Consider the following 14,116-nt stretch of genomic DNA (forward strand, 5'->3'; position numbering starts at 1 on the left):
TAATTGAATGGAAGGAAAGTGCGAACATTGATCTTGGGGTTAGTATTTATTTGCAATGAAATCACGGACACCGTCACCACCACCACCATCATCATCATCATGACAGTTACATTTCACTGATCACACTTCACCGAATGCGCGATGCCTTCTTCACCTCTTACAGAGAGAGAGAGAGACCAATTCGCCGCGTTAAATACGATAAATACATATTCTGGAATAATAAATACACACGTACCTACATAAATTATATTCAGATATAAGTTAAAGATAATAGATCACGACGCTTCGATCGCAACAACAAGCGGATCATCTTCAGGTGAAATAAACAGACTGCTCTAGACGAGGCCTTTCGTAGACCGATTTTTTTTATTTCTATCAAAGTTACTTTACCGAAAGAAGCAAAGAGTATGGATCCCTGCAGTCACAAAAGCCTCAAATCCAGATATAACTTAAAGGGTGTAGCATTGTTTATTTTGTACGCGAAATGCTACATTGTAAAAAAAAGTTAAATAACCACCTAACCGCACACGCAATCATGTTATATACAATATCACGTAATGGGGGGAGTGGTGGCACAGCGGTTAGCACCACTGCACTATCAAACCCGGACCGACCGCCTGAGTTCGATTCCCAGTCCACGGCTCACGCCGGTGGCGACTGAGATCTGAACCAAGTCCTGCGCCTCACCAACCACCCCCAACACCATTGACCGGCGTGGGGAAGTATGGTCAAACAACCGCCACCACCCGCACGGCGTGGAGAGGGAGGATTTGGTCCGGCAGTGGATTATTATAAGAAGCAATTTAAATTAGGAACAACAGAACGTTCGACTAGTACGTTTAAAAAAAAAACAATCGGCATTGTTACACGATCTTAACCATAACCCGCACGAAAACGTAACGCATTATATATTAAAATACATTAACTAATAACCAACGATTGTTACGCCTGCGGCGTAAACGATGAACGGGGTAGCAAACGCGTGTCCGTTGATTCGTCCTCATGGGCGAAAAATGCTGGAAATTCCACGTTCCTATGGCCGGACCAAGTTTGCCCTTTCCGCCATGACGCGCAACCAAACGGCGACACTTGCAAACGCAATCGACGATACGCGCACGGAACCGCTTACCTACGACCCACACGCCGCGATTTCGCGAAACCGCGATACGAGTTGCAGGCACATCAGCCGCTACTTAAAATGCTCCAACGTGGAGCGTACGACGCAAGGCAATGCGCGCGCGCGTGTTTAGATATAAACACACACGCGCACACACGAATTTAAACGGCATTTCTAATAATCATAATAATCAACATCATCATCGCGCAACAAACGCACCCGGTGGCACGCACGGTTCGACTACGTACGGTGCGAAAGAAGTTCAACCATAGTACACATTGCGTACTACAACAACAGTAAACAACAACAACAACAACCAACGGGGCAGTGTTATTTACAACAATAACAAACCTGCTTGCCGGCGCGTGGTTCGGTAGGACAATATCCCACCCCACCCACGTTACACGATTCTCTCAACTCGAAAGAGTTGGTGACATTTAAGCTCAAAACAGCTTTTACTTCGGATTTATTCGTGACAACGCGACGCACGCAACCTCCCCTCTTGCGCGAGGAGGCCATCGTCGCTCGCCACCTAGCAGATGCTGCAGCTGTTGGCCTTCTTGATACCGGGAGGCCGAGTTTCCTCGACCTTCGGAAAGGTCTCCGCTCGCTTCGGCCGCTCCTTGCTGCGTTGCTGCTGCTGCTGCTGCTGCCGCTTCGCCTGGTTACGGAACTGCGCACGCCTCGCCTCGGCCGAGAGGCGGACGTCGCCCCCGGGACCTTTGACCATCCCCACGAGCTCCTGGAAGAGCTCCATGACGCCGCCGCCGTCTTTGGCGGACGCCTCCACGTAGCGGTGGCCCCAATCGAGCTCCGTTACGCAGGCGGCCTCCTCCTTGGCTACCGCACGGGTCGAGGTCGTCTCGCGGCTGTCGGACTTGCAGCCCACGACCAGGATACGTGGCGCAGCGCGCGGGAGCTCCCCAGCATCTCCGCCTTCTCCTGCTCCTCCTCCTCCTCCCTCGTGGTCGTTCGCCAGCCGCTCGTCGCGGAGCGTGGCTCTCTCCACGAGGATCTCGTCGCGGATTCGGGTCACCTCCTCGAACGAGTCGGGGTCGTCGACGGAGAAGGCGAGCACGAAGGCGTCGCCGCTGCGCACCGCGAGACGGCGCATGGCCGGGAACGAATAACTCCCCGCGGTGTCGAGAAGTTCCAGGATGAACTCTCCATCGCCTTTTCTTCCTCCTCCTGCTGCTGCTGCTGCGTCGGTTCCACAGTTGAAGCGGTGGAGCTCCTCCACCGTGGGCTTGTAGATGGGGTCGAATGAGTCGCTGAGAAAACGGCGGATCAGCGAGGACTTCCCCGTGCCGGCTGCTCCGAAGAACACCACGCGGGCCCTCTGGGCGTGCTGCTGCTGCTGCTGCTCCTGCTCGCGATGGCTCAGCTGCTGTTTCATGGCTTTTGGTGGCTTTTTTTTTCCTCCTCCCGGAGAGAACGAAAAAACCTGCGCGCGACGGATCGGGTTAAGAGCAGAGATCGAGTTGTTATTAATTGCTTGTCGTTGAGCTGAGCGGTTTAATCGGGTCACTTCCCGAAGCGTCGTAAGTTAGATTTTGAAGTATTTGTAAAAAAAAAAATGCGGTTAAGGCAGTCATCAGATCTGTAAATGCCGAGAAATCTTATCGTTGTTACGGAAAATCAGGGTAGTTTATTATTTCGATTGAAATCTTTCGTGACTGCAGGAATCCATATTGTTGGGATATTTCGGGGAAGTCACGTAGATAGGTTCAAAGAAAATAACAAAAAATAACAAAAAAAACGACGACGTTTCGATCGCAACACAAGCGGTCGTCATCAGGAAGAGGATGACGAACGCTTGTGTTGCGATCGAAACGTCGTAGGTTTTCTCATTTTCTATCTACGTGACTTTACCGAAAGACCCCAAAGAATATGATTATGATGAGGTTGATGAGGATGATGATGGAACGCGCCCCGGGAGAGGAGGACATTCGCCCGCGCAGATGTTCACACATCACGACCAGGTGCTCATTAAGGCCGAGTCGACCTAGGGGAGGCCCAGGACCGGTTCAGATAATCGTCACTGGTGTTGGCCATGAGCGGGAATCGAACCCGGGTCGCCGGTTTCATAGCGCAGCGCGCTAACCGCTACACTACCGCTCCCCTACACACACACGCGCACACACGCACACACACATGCACACACACACATGCACACACGCAGTTGGTTGTAGTAGTAATAGTAGTAGACTCGTGCGCTTACCGGCTTGGCTGGCGAGACGGGACGAAGTTTTGCGAGCTTCTATTTGCGCGTGCGGTGCGTGCGGTGCGTGCGGGGTGTGCGGCGCGTGCGGTGCGTGCGGTGTGTGCGGTGCGTGCGGTGCGTGCGGTGTGTGCGGTGCGTGCGGTGTGTGCGGTGTGTGCGGTGTGTGCGGCGCGTGCGGTGCGTGCGTGCAGACGAACGAGCCGACGCGTGCGTGGATGAGACAAAGGCAAAAGTGCCCCGTGCAGCCTTCGCAGAAACCGCGCCGGGAGGGAGCAACGAACGGACGAACGAACGACTCCTCGTGGACACGCGGAGACGGAGGGAGGGCGAACAGTGGTGCTGCGTCTCCGCCGTGCCCCGCTTATAAAGAGACACCGCGCCGTGAGAAGCAGCAGCAGCAGCCAATGGTCGAGGGAGGGGAGGGGAGGGTGGGGGGTGGGGGTGGGTGGGGTGGGGGGTGCAGCTGAAAGGGAGGGAGGGGGGGGAGAAAAGCAGACAAAGAGGACGATGGGAGGTGAGAGGGAGGGACGGGTGGGGGGGATGAGGTGGGGGGGAGGATGATGAGGTGGGGGGAGAGAGCCGCGAGCTGTACAGAAGGAGGGGGTGGGTGGGGTGGGGGGGAGTTGGTGGGGGGGGGGTTGGTGGGGGGAGTGCAGCGGGGTGGGGGGTAATGGGTGGAGGCAGTCAAAGAGGACGATGAGAGGTGAGGGAGGGAGGAGGATGATGATGATGATGATGTTTGTTGAAGAGTCGCGATCTGCGCAGGAGGAGGGGTTGGCGGTATGCAGGGAGCGGCCTCTTGCCTCGCGGGCAGGTAGGCAAATGAGCTGAATGTGTCGAGGCATTGGAACGCGTCCGAGAAATGGTAGGAGGGTGGAGATGGAGCAATACATCCCGGGGGTGTGCAGGTGCGCAGGTGCATCATTGCATTGCCAGGATCGCGAGGCGCGTACGTTGAATTTCTTTCGCACCGTACGTAGCCAACCGTGATAATCGGAGGAGCGGGATTGGGGGGGGGGTTGGGGGGTAGCAAGCTAAGGTGGAGGAGATGGTGGCGGTGTCTTGGGGAAACAAATCATCATCCAGCAATGGATTGACAGTGGTTGGTGATGATGATGACATAATTGTGTCCGCATTCTAAGACGTGCTGGAAAGTAATACGCGCTCCTCAACGTGTACCCCGGTGTCACGATGACAGCAGCCACACAAATCCAGTCACACAAAAGACAAAGATCCCCCCATCCGTATAGCCTCAACAGACTGTCGGGGCAAGTGCTGTTAGCGAGTAACACCTATAAAGGCCGGAACGGCACACGAGGGGGTGGGTGGCCCAGCAACCACGCCCGGCCGCCTTTGTCTCCCCCAGTGGCGATGTCTACACACCGCACACCAGGTACTCACTTGAGGCTGAGTCGACTTAGGGGAGGCCCGCGACCGACTCAGATAATCGTCACCAGCGTTGGCCGTGAGCGGGAATCGAACTTGGATCGCCGGGTTCGTAGCGCCTTCACAGGTGCTCGCTAACAGCACTTGCCCCTACAGTCTGTTAAGGCTACACGGGGGATCTTTGTCTTTGTTGCGAGTGCTCCGCCACACGACTAGGCGAAGAGATTTTTCATTGTACCAGGTCAGGCCCCACTGAGCTAAGTGAGAGCCCAACGGAGTGGGCTTATCACGTGGGCATTTCATAGCGGCAGGCAAACACTCTAAACGCGTGGCGATGTCGATTCGAAACGTGGAGGGGAAAATACCCGGAGGACCCCGGAGAAAAATCCACGCGACCACGGGGAGAGAGAGAGAGAGACGTGCAAACTCCAAATATACAGCAGCAGCAGCAGGCGTCAAAGGGTTCGGGCTCGAACCGACGACCTCCTCCTGCATAGCGGGCGATGTGGTTCACATATCGCTACCGTGACGCCCCGGATCTTGTAGCCGACTCTGCTGGCGAGGGTGGGAAGCAGAGGTCGCAACCGGGTACCCGATACCCGTACCCTACCCGATACCCGGCTACCCGTACCCGGCCCGGGTACCCGTTTGCGACCCTGGTGCGGCCGGGTACGGGTAGGCCGTGAGTCACTGGTGAGTAACCGTTTGTCACTCATTTCCCAACGTCTTGTCTCTTCTCACAATTCAAGTTCCTAGAATCAACCCACCCGCGCCGGCAACATGGCTTCATCCCAGAGGTCGCAATCAGGTACCCGATTGCGACCCTGGTGCGGCCGGGTACGGGTAAGGAATCCAAAACCCGTTTGCGACCTCTGGTGGGAAGCCCGTGGGAGGATGGGTGACTGGGTCGTCGGGGCCATGCGGGGAGGAGGAGGAGGGGGAAATTGTGTGCGCGTGCATGCGGCACGCACAGGATGTGGGGAGCGGTGGCGCAGCGGTTAGCGCGCTTGCGCTGTGAATGCCGGGCGACCCGATCTTCCATTCCCACTCGTGGCCAACGCCAGTGGCGATTATCTGAATCGGGCATGGGCCTCCCCTAGGTCGACTCAGCCAACAAATGAGTACTTGGTGCGGTGTGTGAACATCGCCGCTGGGGAGACAAAGGCGGTCGGGTGTGGTGTTGGCCACCCGCCCCCTCGTGTGCCGTGTCGGCCTTTATAGGTGCTACTCGCTAACAGCACTTGCCCCTACAGTCTGTTAAGGCTACACGGGGGATCCTTGTACAGGATGTGAGCGGCGGGACAGCGGTTAGCACGCTGCGTTACGAACGCGGGGGACAGCACGAGTTGGCTAGGAGATGTTAACTACCTCGCCAGGTGTGCAGGAGGTCGTGGGTTCGATCCCGACCCTGATGCCTGCTGTATATTTGGAGTTTGCGTGTCTCTCTCTCTCTCATCATCATCACGGTGGCTAGGAGATGTTAACTACCTCGCCAGGTGTGCAGGAGGTCGTGGGTTCGATCCCGACCCTGATGCCTGCTGTATATTTGGAGTTTGCGTGTCTCTCTCTCTCTCATCATCATCACGGTGGCTAGGAGATGTTAACTACCTCGCCAGGTGTGCAGGAGGTCGTGGGTTCGATCCCAACCCTGATACTTGCTGTATATTTGGAGTTTGCGTGTCTCTCTCTCTCTCATCATCATCACGGTGGCTAGGAGATGTTAACTACCTCGCCAGGTGTGCAGGAGGTCGTGGGTTCGATCCCAACCCTGATACTTGCTGTATATTTGGAGTTTGCGTGTCTCTCTCTCTCTCATCATCATCACGGTGGCTAGGAGATGTTAACTACCTCGCCAGGTGTGTAGGAGGTCGTGGGTTCGATTCCGACCCTGATGCCTGCTGTACATTTGGAGTTTGCGTGTCTCTCTCTCTCTTTCGCCCGTAGTTGAGTGGATTTTTCTCCAAGTCCTCCATTTCGTTCCTGCACATTTAAAAACATTGCGTTCATTTATATTTGGCTGCTATACATTTCCACGTGATAATAAGCCACTTCGTTGGGCTATCATTTGTGGCCAGGTCGCTTCTGAAAGAGAGCTACGTTGCTCAGTGGGCCTTACTTGGTTAAATAAAACAATATACATTTCGATTTAAAGCTTTCGTGACTGCAGTGATTCATATTCTTGGTTCTTTCGGTAAAGTCACGTAGAAGGGAAATAATAAAATAATATAAATATAAAACAATAAAAATGTTCTTGCTGTGGATTTCACACCTGATGATGATTGCTTGTGCTGCAGTCGAAACGTCGTGCGAATTTTTATTTTTTATATTTATATTATTTTAAAAGAATATAAATAATATAAATATAAAACAAAGTCTAAACGTCGTGAGAATTTTTATTGTTTTATATTTATATTGTTATTATTTCCCTTCTACGTGACTTTACCGAAAGAACCAAGAATATAAAATATATAGTTTTTCGTAGTTTTAGTTTATAGATTCCCGGCCACGGATAACATGGACAGCGAGTGATTTCAGAACCGCTGTTACCCACGTGTTGTACTCTACTACGACTGTACTTCTATGCTCCCCACGCCTCTGCTGCCCGGCAACGCCCGTGTTGATCCACGTGTTCGGTTTGCTCGTGAGGTGGTTTTCCAACGAGGTGGTTATTAAACGACGCGCTTGCAAATGTCTTTGACATTTCGAATCCAGCGCCTCGGACCGACAGACAGGTGACGGTTGCTTGAAAAACCATTATTGCCGGAGATGACGTCATGCAGATGGGCGTGGCTTATTATGCAAAACGATGTTTCATTGACACCCCCCCCCCACACTTTCCCTTCCCCCAATGGGCGGTGAAATCACAGCTTAAGTATTTTCTTACAGAATTCAATTAATTAATTATTTCGACGTTACACCCATCCCCTCATCTCCCACCCTGGATCCCAAACTTCAATGTTATTGCGACTCAGTCCGGTGGCAATGGGTTAGGGGCCGTCCATAAATGACGTCACGCGATTTTGGACGGTTTTTTACCCCCCCCCCATGTCACATGACGTCACAAAAAGTCAGACCCCCCCCTCAAATGTGACGTCACAAAGTTCTGCCCCCCGCCCCCCCAAAACCATATTTCCATTTTGAAAATAAAACATGCTTCAAATCGCTTGAAACTATTGTCATTGTAGTGCGTATTTAATGTGGCGCTGCACTCTGATGTTGTAGGAGAAAACATTTATTAAAACGTCTATTTAATTAAGTAAGAACGTGTTGCCTATATTTAGTTAAAGTTGCGCATTTTGATGTGACGTCACATTTCTCAAACACCCCTCGTCACACATCGTCACAAATATCTGACCCCCCCCCCCTTCCCAGGTGCGTGACGTCATTTATGGACGGCCCCTTATCAGTCCAGCCAGTCTTGCCATCCACAATGTGTTCGCTTTGCCTGTACGGATTTACTGTGTGGTCCGCAAGCAGTGGTTCTTAGACCTGTACTGCAGCCGTTGCACCCCCTTTTGGCTCTCAATCGTTCAAAAAAAATAGTGCAATGTTAATACATGCGTAGGGTTTGATGAAACAAAGTGAGCTGTAACTTCACGTGTCCGTGGCTTCGACGATTTACCTTCTAACTACAAAATCTGGCCGTGTGTCGCGCACCCACAAAGGCATCTCGCATGCCCATGGGGTAGTGCAGGGCCTGTAGCATATGTTGTTATAAAGGGGCCCTAAATAAAAAAAACACAAATATAAAAACACATAAATGTTTAACTTGCATAGGAAAGTAATTGTATTTTTTCATTTGCTATACAGCCAGATAATACGACAAATCGCTAACTTTAAACACCCAGTCGTTCATAAAAGTTGAAGGCGGTATAGTACTATAGTAATAGAGCAAGTGCCGAATCACTGAGCCGGAATTGATAGCTTGAAAGCGTTTAGCGCGGGGACCTTGAAAGTGCGGGTCCCATAGCATATGTAGCTACTTTTTCTACTAAGATAATCCGTCACTGCCATGGGGTGCGTGCACTCCAGGTTAAGCAGAACCACTGGTTTGATACTCTTATCGTTTGGGGTTACATGGCCACGATCACACATCTGTGGCTCGTCCCCGAAGTGTTGAAACCCTTCCTCCCGAAAGGTTTCAACACAAGATCTGGGACGCCATGGTAGCGAGACGTTAACTACCTCGCCTGGTATGCAGGAGGTGCGTGGTTTCGATCCCGACCCTGACGCCTGCTGCTGTATATTTGGAGTTTGCGTGTCTCTCTCTCTCTCATCATCATCACGTTGGTTAGGAGATGTTAACTACCTCGCCTGGTGTGCAGGAGGTCGTGGGTTCGATCCCGACCCTGACGCCTGTTGTATATTTGGAGTTTGCGTGTCTCTCTCTCTCATCATCATCACGTTGGCTAGGAGATGTTAACTACCTCGCCTGGTGTGCAGGAACTCGTGGGTTCGATCCCGACCCTGATGCCTGCTGTACATTTGGAGTTTGCGTGTCTCTCTCTCTCTCTCATCATCACGTTGGTAGGAGATGTTAACTACCTCGCCTGGTGTGCAGGAGGTCGTGGGTTCGATCCCGACCCTGACGCCTGTTGTATATTTGGAGTTTGCGTGTGTCTCTCTTTCTCCCCGTGGTCGCGTGTTTTTAAATCCTCTATATTAAGTTCACTTGCTTGCTTACGACCGTGCAAATCTTTCGGTCGTTTTTTAACCAACTTCCCGTGATCCAATCGAGCTGACATTTTGCACACAGACTCGTTGTGCGTGACAATTTATTCTCGTGAATTTTATTTTTCCAAAATTTTTACAATTTTTAGGAAAAAAATAATTATATTTAATTACCAATTGCTTAATGGTGGCAGGCAATCATCTGACCCATATGTGGCAGCCATCTCAAGCCAGAGGACGAGAGGACTCTAGCCGCCACGCATATAAAGGATTTATAGTGAAAAACTTAGTTTTTACGGGTTAATTTTTTACCCTCCACATTCACAATCAACGTCACACGGTTCAGAGGATCGGGAAGCAAACGGGTGCAAGGCTGTGGTAGTAAAGGGTGACGATGCATCGGTGTCGAGTATTTGGCTGCGATAAATGTCGTCCTAGATAAGCCACTTCGTTGAGCTATCATTTGTGAGCAGGTCGCTTCTGAAAAAAAAGCTAAATGAAAACAAATAAATAGTTTACAGTGGAAGTAGTTTTCTTCGTTTGTCACACGGCTCCGTACTCCACTCGCAGATTCTCATTTACATTCAAGGCGCCGCGGGTTACGCTGCTGTGTTATTAAATGCGTCTCGTTTACAAGGTGACGATTGTTCATCGCCGCTGTGGGAGGTGGGGGGAAATTCCCTGAGAATGTTTGTTTGATTGTTATTTCGTGTCGATTGCAAACGCCGCTGAGAGTGTATCGTCCTTGCCTCGAGGGGGGGAAAACGCAACACCAACCTCACAAAACAGCCTCGACTGCCTTCCGTTGATCGGTGCTCCGATTATTCCTTGCTGCTGCTGCTGCTTCTGTGGCGTTAATTGTCTCGTCTAAAAGAAATGCGTTTTCAAAACAGATTTCAATCCAGATTTCAATATAGATGAGTTTTAAATCTATACTGTAATCTAGATTTCAATCTAGACTTCAATCTAGATTTCAATTTGGATGAGTTTGCAATCTATACTTCAATGCAGATTTCAATCTAGACTTCAATCTAGATTTCAATCTGAAAGCTCATTTCATTAGAACTGCTTATATTCTCAAGAAATGCGTTTCCAATCTCGATTGAAATCTAGATTTAACACTCATCTTGTGTTCTAAATAAACAAGTTGAAATCTAGATGAGTGTTCAATCTCGATTTCAATCTAGATTTAAATCTAGACTAAAGACAGTTAAAAAATCTTTTCAATCGAGATTGAGATTCAAAACAAAAAAACTCGGTTGAAAACTCATTTCTTCAGAACTGCTTGTTGTGTTTAGCCTGCTGTTCTTCCCCCGCACCTCCGATGAGCACGATTGGCTACGTACGGTGCGAAAGAAGTTCAACTCACATACAAACATTCTGACTGCGCGTTGCCTCCGGCAGGTAAGGCTCACAGCTCTCTCTCTCTCCACACCGTATATGGAAGGGAAAAACAACACACATACACGTGATTATGTTGAACTTCTTTAACACATCATGAAATGTCAACGTCATCATTATTTCCACCATCGTCATCACCGTCATCATTAGCAGCAGCAGCAGCATCATCATCACTGTCATCATCAGCAGCAGCATCCGCAACAGCACCATGACGCAACGCACATCGTAACTGCACCACCCACGGGCATGATACTTGAACTCAACATCGCAGTCCTATGTAAACGTGTCCAAACACGGCATTCTACAATAAACAGCAGTGATAAAGTAATGAGCTTTCAATACAGAATGAGCCTTTGCCTAAAAAACAACACGTGGGCCTTGACTGGCGACAGCTGGCAGTGCAGCTGATGAAGACGCTGTGCGTCGAAACCGGTTCCAGAAGATTCCTTAGAAGTTACGCGCTCACAACAGGCGCAGGAGCGGTTGATGGGATGTGTGCAGGAAGGTAATACACTTGTACCTGTCACGTGGAGTGACGGACTAGGCGAGAAGGAGGCGGATACGTCTCAATAATTATTGATTGTGTTCGTTAAAAGTTCTAGATTTGAAGCTTTCGTGACTGCAAGGATTCATACTCTTAGTTCTTTCGGTAAAGTCACGTAGGTAAAAAATGAAATTAAAATTAATAAAAAATAAAAAAAATAAAATCACGACGTTTCGGAGGCAACACAAGCTTCCGTCTTCACTTGATACAGATATTTTTTGCTGTGACGGTTTCACCTGAAGACGGAAGCTTGTGTTGCCTCCGAAACGTCGTGATTTTATTTATTTGTTTTCTTTTAACCTACGTGACAGAAACCTTTTGCAAGAAATCACGTCTGCATTTTATTCATTTTTATTTCATTTTTTCGTTAAAGTTCTCCACGAGGACTCGAGTGGTTTTGTTGTGAATGACCTCCACGCGTTGCGATCGCGTGGGTGCTGACAGAGGGCGCAGTGTGGCAGCAGCGAGCGTTTGCTGGCAGCGCCGTGCCGATGAGTCCCAATGAGGGAGGAAACGGTCCGCGGGTTGCGGTCTTGGTCACTGCCGCCCGTTCGCGTTGGCCGCGTTCTCTGGACAATCCTTGTTGGGTCATTGCGTGGTTCTGAACGAGGAAATGGCAGCGCGTCCAGTTCTCCCGAACTCGTGGTCTGGGCAAGGCTCAGAGCTCGTGTTGTTAAGCGTTGTGAAATCCGCATTTTTTTATTCCACCGTTTCGTAATTTATTTATAAGTCTAATTATTTATTTATTTATGATTGTTGTTGTTGTTTAGCCAGGATAGCCTCGCCGAGTGTCTTGACTCGTCTTATAGGGGGCTCTTGCCCAGGCTGCTCCAGTAGGGAGCGGTGTGTGCTGCTACTGCTGCTGCTTGATCCCAATTGAGGCATTTGTAAGGCAAGAGGGCGAGCGTGTCATTAACCACGGCCGGACCGCCTTTGTCTTCCCCAAGTTCTTCTGATGTTTACACACCGCACCAGTCGACCTCAATGGAGAGAATAATGAGCGGAGCGCCGGGTGGCTAAAGCACAGCAAGTTGGCACAGAAGGGGGCACAGGTGGTGCATCAGCCAGTCGTCTCAGTCATCTCGGTCAGTCGACCCGTGGCACCTGCTGGGTCTGCCCCGTGACCTCCTGCCAGCGGGCGTTCGACACTTCACGTGATAGCCTCAACGTGCACATGGCCTGGCACAAGCGTCGTGGTGACGTCACCGCCACTTAGTGGCGAACGGCGGTTGTTGTTGTTGATTTGAGAGAGAGAGCGGCAGAGAGAGACAGAGAGAAAGCGAGAGCGTGGGCAGGAGTGTATTTTTGCCACGTGCGATGGGGAGTCGTGACTCTCTCTCTCTCGGCTGTGATTGGGATGATTGGGGTTGGAAATCGACCTTCATCCCTCCCCCCCTCTCCACCGTAACTCGTCCACCGGTGACCCCAATCAAGGGTCAAGGTGACCACGCAACCCACGGTCGTGGTAACGTTCGCTCTGACGTCAATTTCGGCGGTGATTCACGTGCGATCGCCGGCACGATGTGGGGGAGGGGGGGGGGCTTTGATAGAGATGGAGGCGAGGGGGGGGGCACGGTGGATGGGGAGGGGGGGTGTGCAAACAAAGAAACGTGGGTGAGCTAGACCATAGCCATAATTACGAATACATAATTCGGAATATCAAAGGCGCTGCGTTTCACGGGGTGATGGTCGTGCAGCGAGTATTCGCGGTTGTGTAGCGGACGATGTTGCTGCGTGGAATCCCAATCGAGTAAATTTTCGGGTAATTTGTTGAATTATAATTTTTGCTAATCTCTTGTCATCGCTCGTGTTTTTCGTTCGCAGTCCTCTCTCTCTCTCCTTCTCTGTTGTCCTTCCTTCTCCCTGTGCTCAATCCCGTTATCGATCCTTCTCCCTCCTTGCAACCCTCCACTGGAATCAACTTTCGCTGTACATTGAGCAACACTGCACCATAGACTCAACACTGTCCATAGACTCAACAATTCAACCATAGACTCAACATTGCACCATAGACTCAACATTGCACCATAGACTCAACACTGCACCATAGACTCAACATTGCATCATAGACTCAACACTGCACCATAGACTCAACATTGCACCATAGACTCAACACTGCACCATAGACTCAACATTGCACCATAGACTCAACACTGCACCATAGACTCAACATTGCATCATAGATCTCCCAAACCCTCGCTGCTGCCTCCACAAATGCTGGATTACAGGCAGACACGTGTAGCGTAGCCATCACCACCGCCACCACCACCGCCACCACGACCGCCTGGCAAAACAGGGGCACCACGGTGGCTCAAACGCCACAACAGTGGCTGCACAACCATCGTTTGTGCGACACACGGGGTCTCAGCCACAGAGTCGCTCCTTCTCTATCCTTTGGATGGAGCTCCACGATTGCGAGATGTTAACTACCTCGCCTGGTCTACAGGAGGTACGTGGGTTCGATGCCGACCCTGACGCCTGCTGCTGTATATTTGGAGTTTGCGTGCGTCTCTCTTTGTCTCCACGTGATCGCGTGGATTTTTCTCCGGGTCGTCCAGTTTTGTTCCCCTTCACATTTACAATCAACGTCACGCACTTGGAGTGTTTGGTTGCTATACATCTCCACGTGATGACGATCAGCCGCTTCGTCGAGCTATCATTTGCTGCCAGGGGTCGCTTCTGCAAAAGAGCTACAGTCGCAGCCCAGTGGGGCTTTCTAACCTGGTTAAACAAAATGGTTTTAGTTAATTCACAAATGCAAAACACGTGTTCT

General features: G+C 50.7%; 2 protein-coding genes across 2 annotated transcripts in view; one reads left to right on the forward strand and one right to left on the reverse strand.

Moving 5' to 3' along the window:
- On the reverse strand, window positions 1-3,695 carry LOC144944523 (GTP-binding protein Di-Ras1-like). Its single transcript, XM_078872746.1, has 2 exons — window positions 3,339-3,695; window positions 1-2,561 (listed from the first exon to the last, which is right to left on the reverse strand). Exon 2 carries the CDS (start codon window positions 2,511-2,513, stop codon window positions 1,650-1,652), a length of 864 nt encoding a protein of 287 aa, XP_078728872.1. The 5' UTR covers window positions 2,514-2,561; window positions 3,339-3,695; the 3' UTR covers window positions 1-1,649.
- A 413-nt stretch (window positions 3,696-4,108) lies between these two features.
- The window catches only part of LOC144944526 (monocyte to macrophage differentiation factor-like), a 40,929-nt gene continuing 30,921 nt past the window's right edge, over window positions 4,109-14,116 (forward strand). Inside the window, exon 1 of the mRNA XM_078872751.1 lies at window positions 4,109-4,155. The gene's annotated coding sequence lies outside the window, so the exon portion shown is untranslated. The remainder of the gene's footprint in view (window positions 4,156-14,116) is intronic.

This window comes from Lampetra fluviatilis, chromosome 35, assembly GCF_964198595.1.
Source record: "Lampetra fluviatilis chromosome 35, kcLamFluv1.1, whole genome shotgun sequence".
Classification (NCBI taxonomy): Eukaryota; Metazoa; Chordata; class Hyperoartia; order Petromyzontiformes; family Petromyzontidae; genus Lampetra; species Lampetra fluviatilis.

Bases quoted from the DNA above. Each gene is read 5' to 3' on its own strand.
- LOC144944523 (XM_078872746.1), bottom strand. From the start codon at position 2,513: ATGAAACAGCAGCTGAGCCATCGCGAGCAGGAGCAGCAGCAGCAGCAG.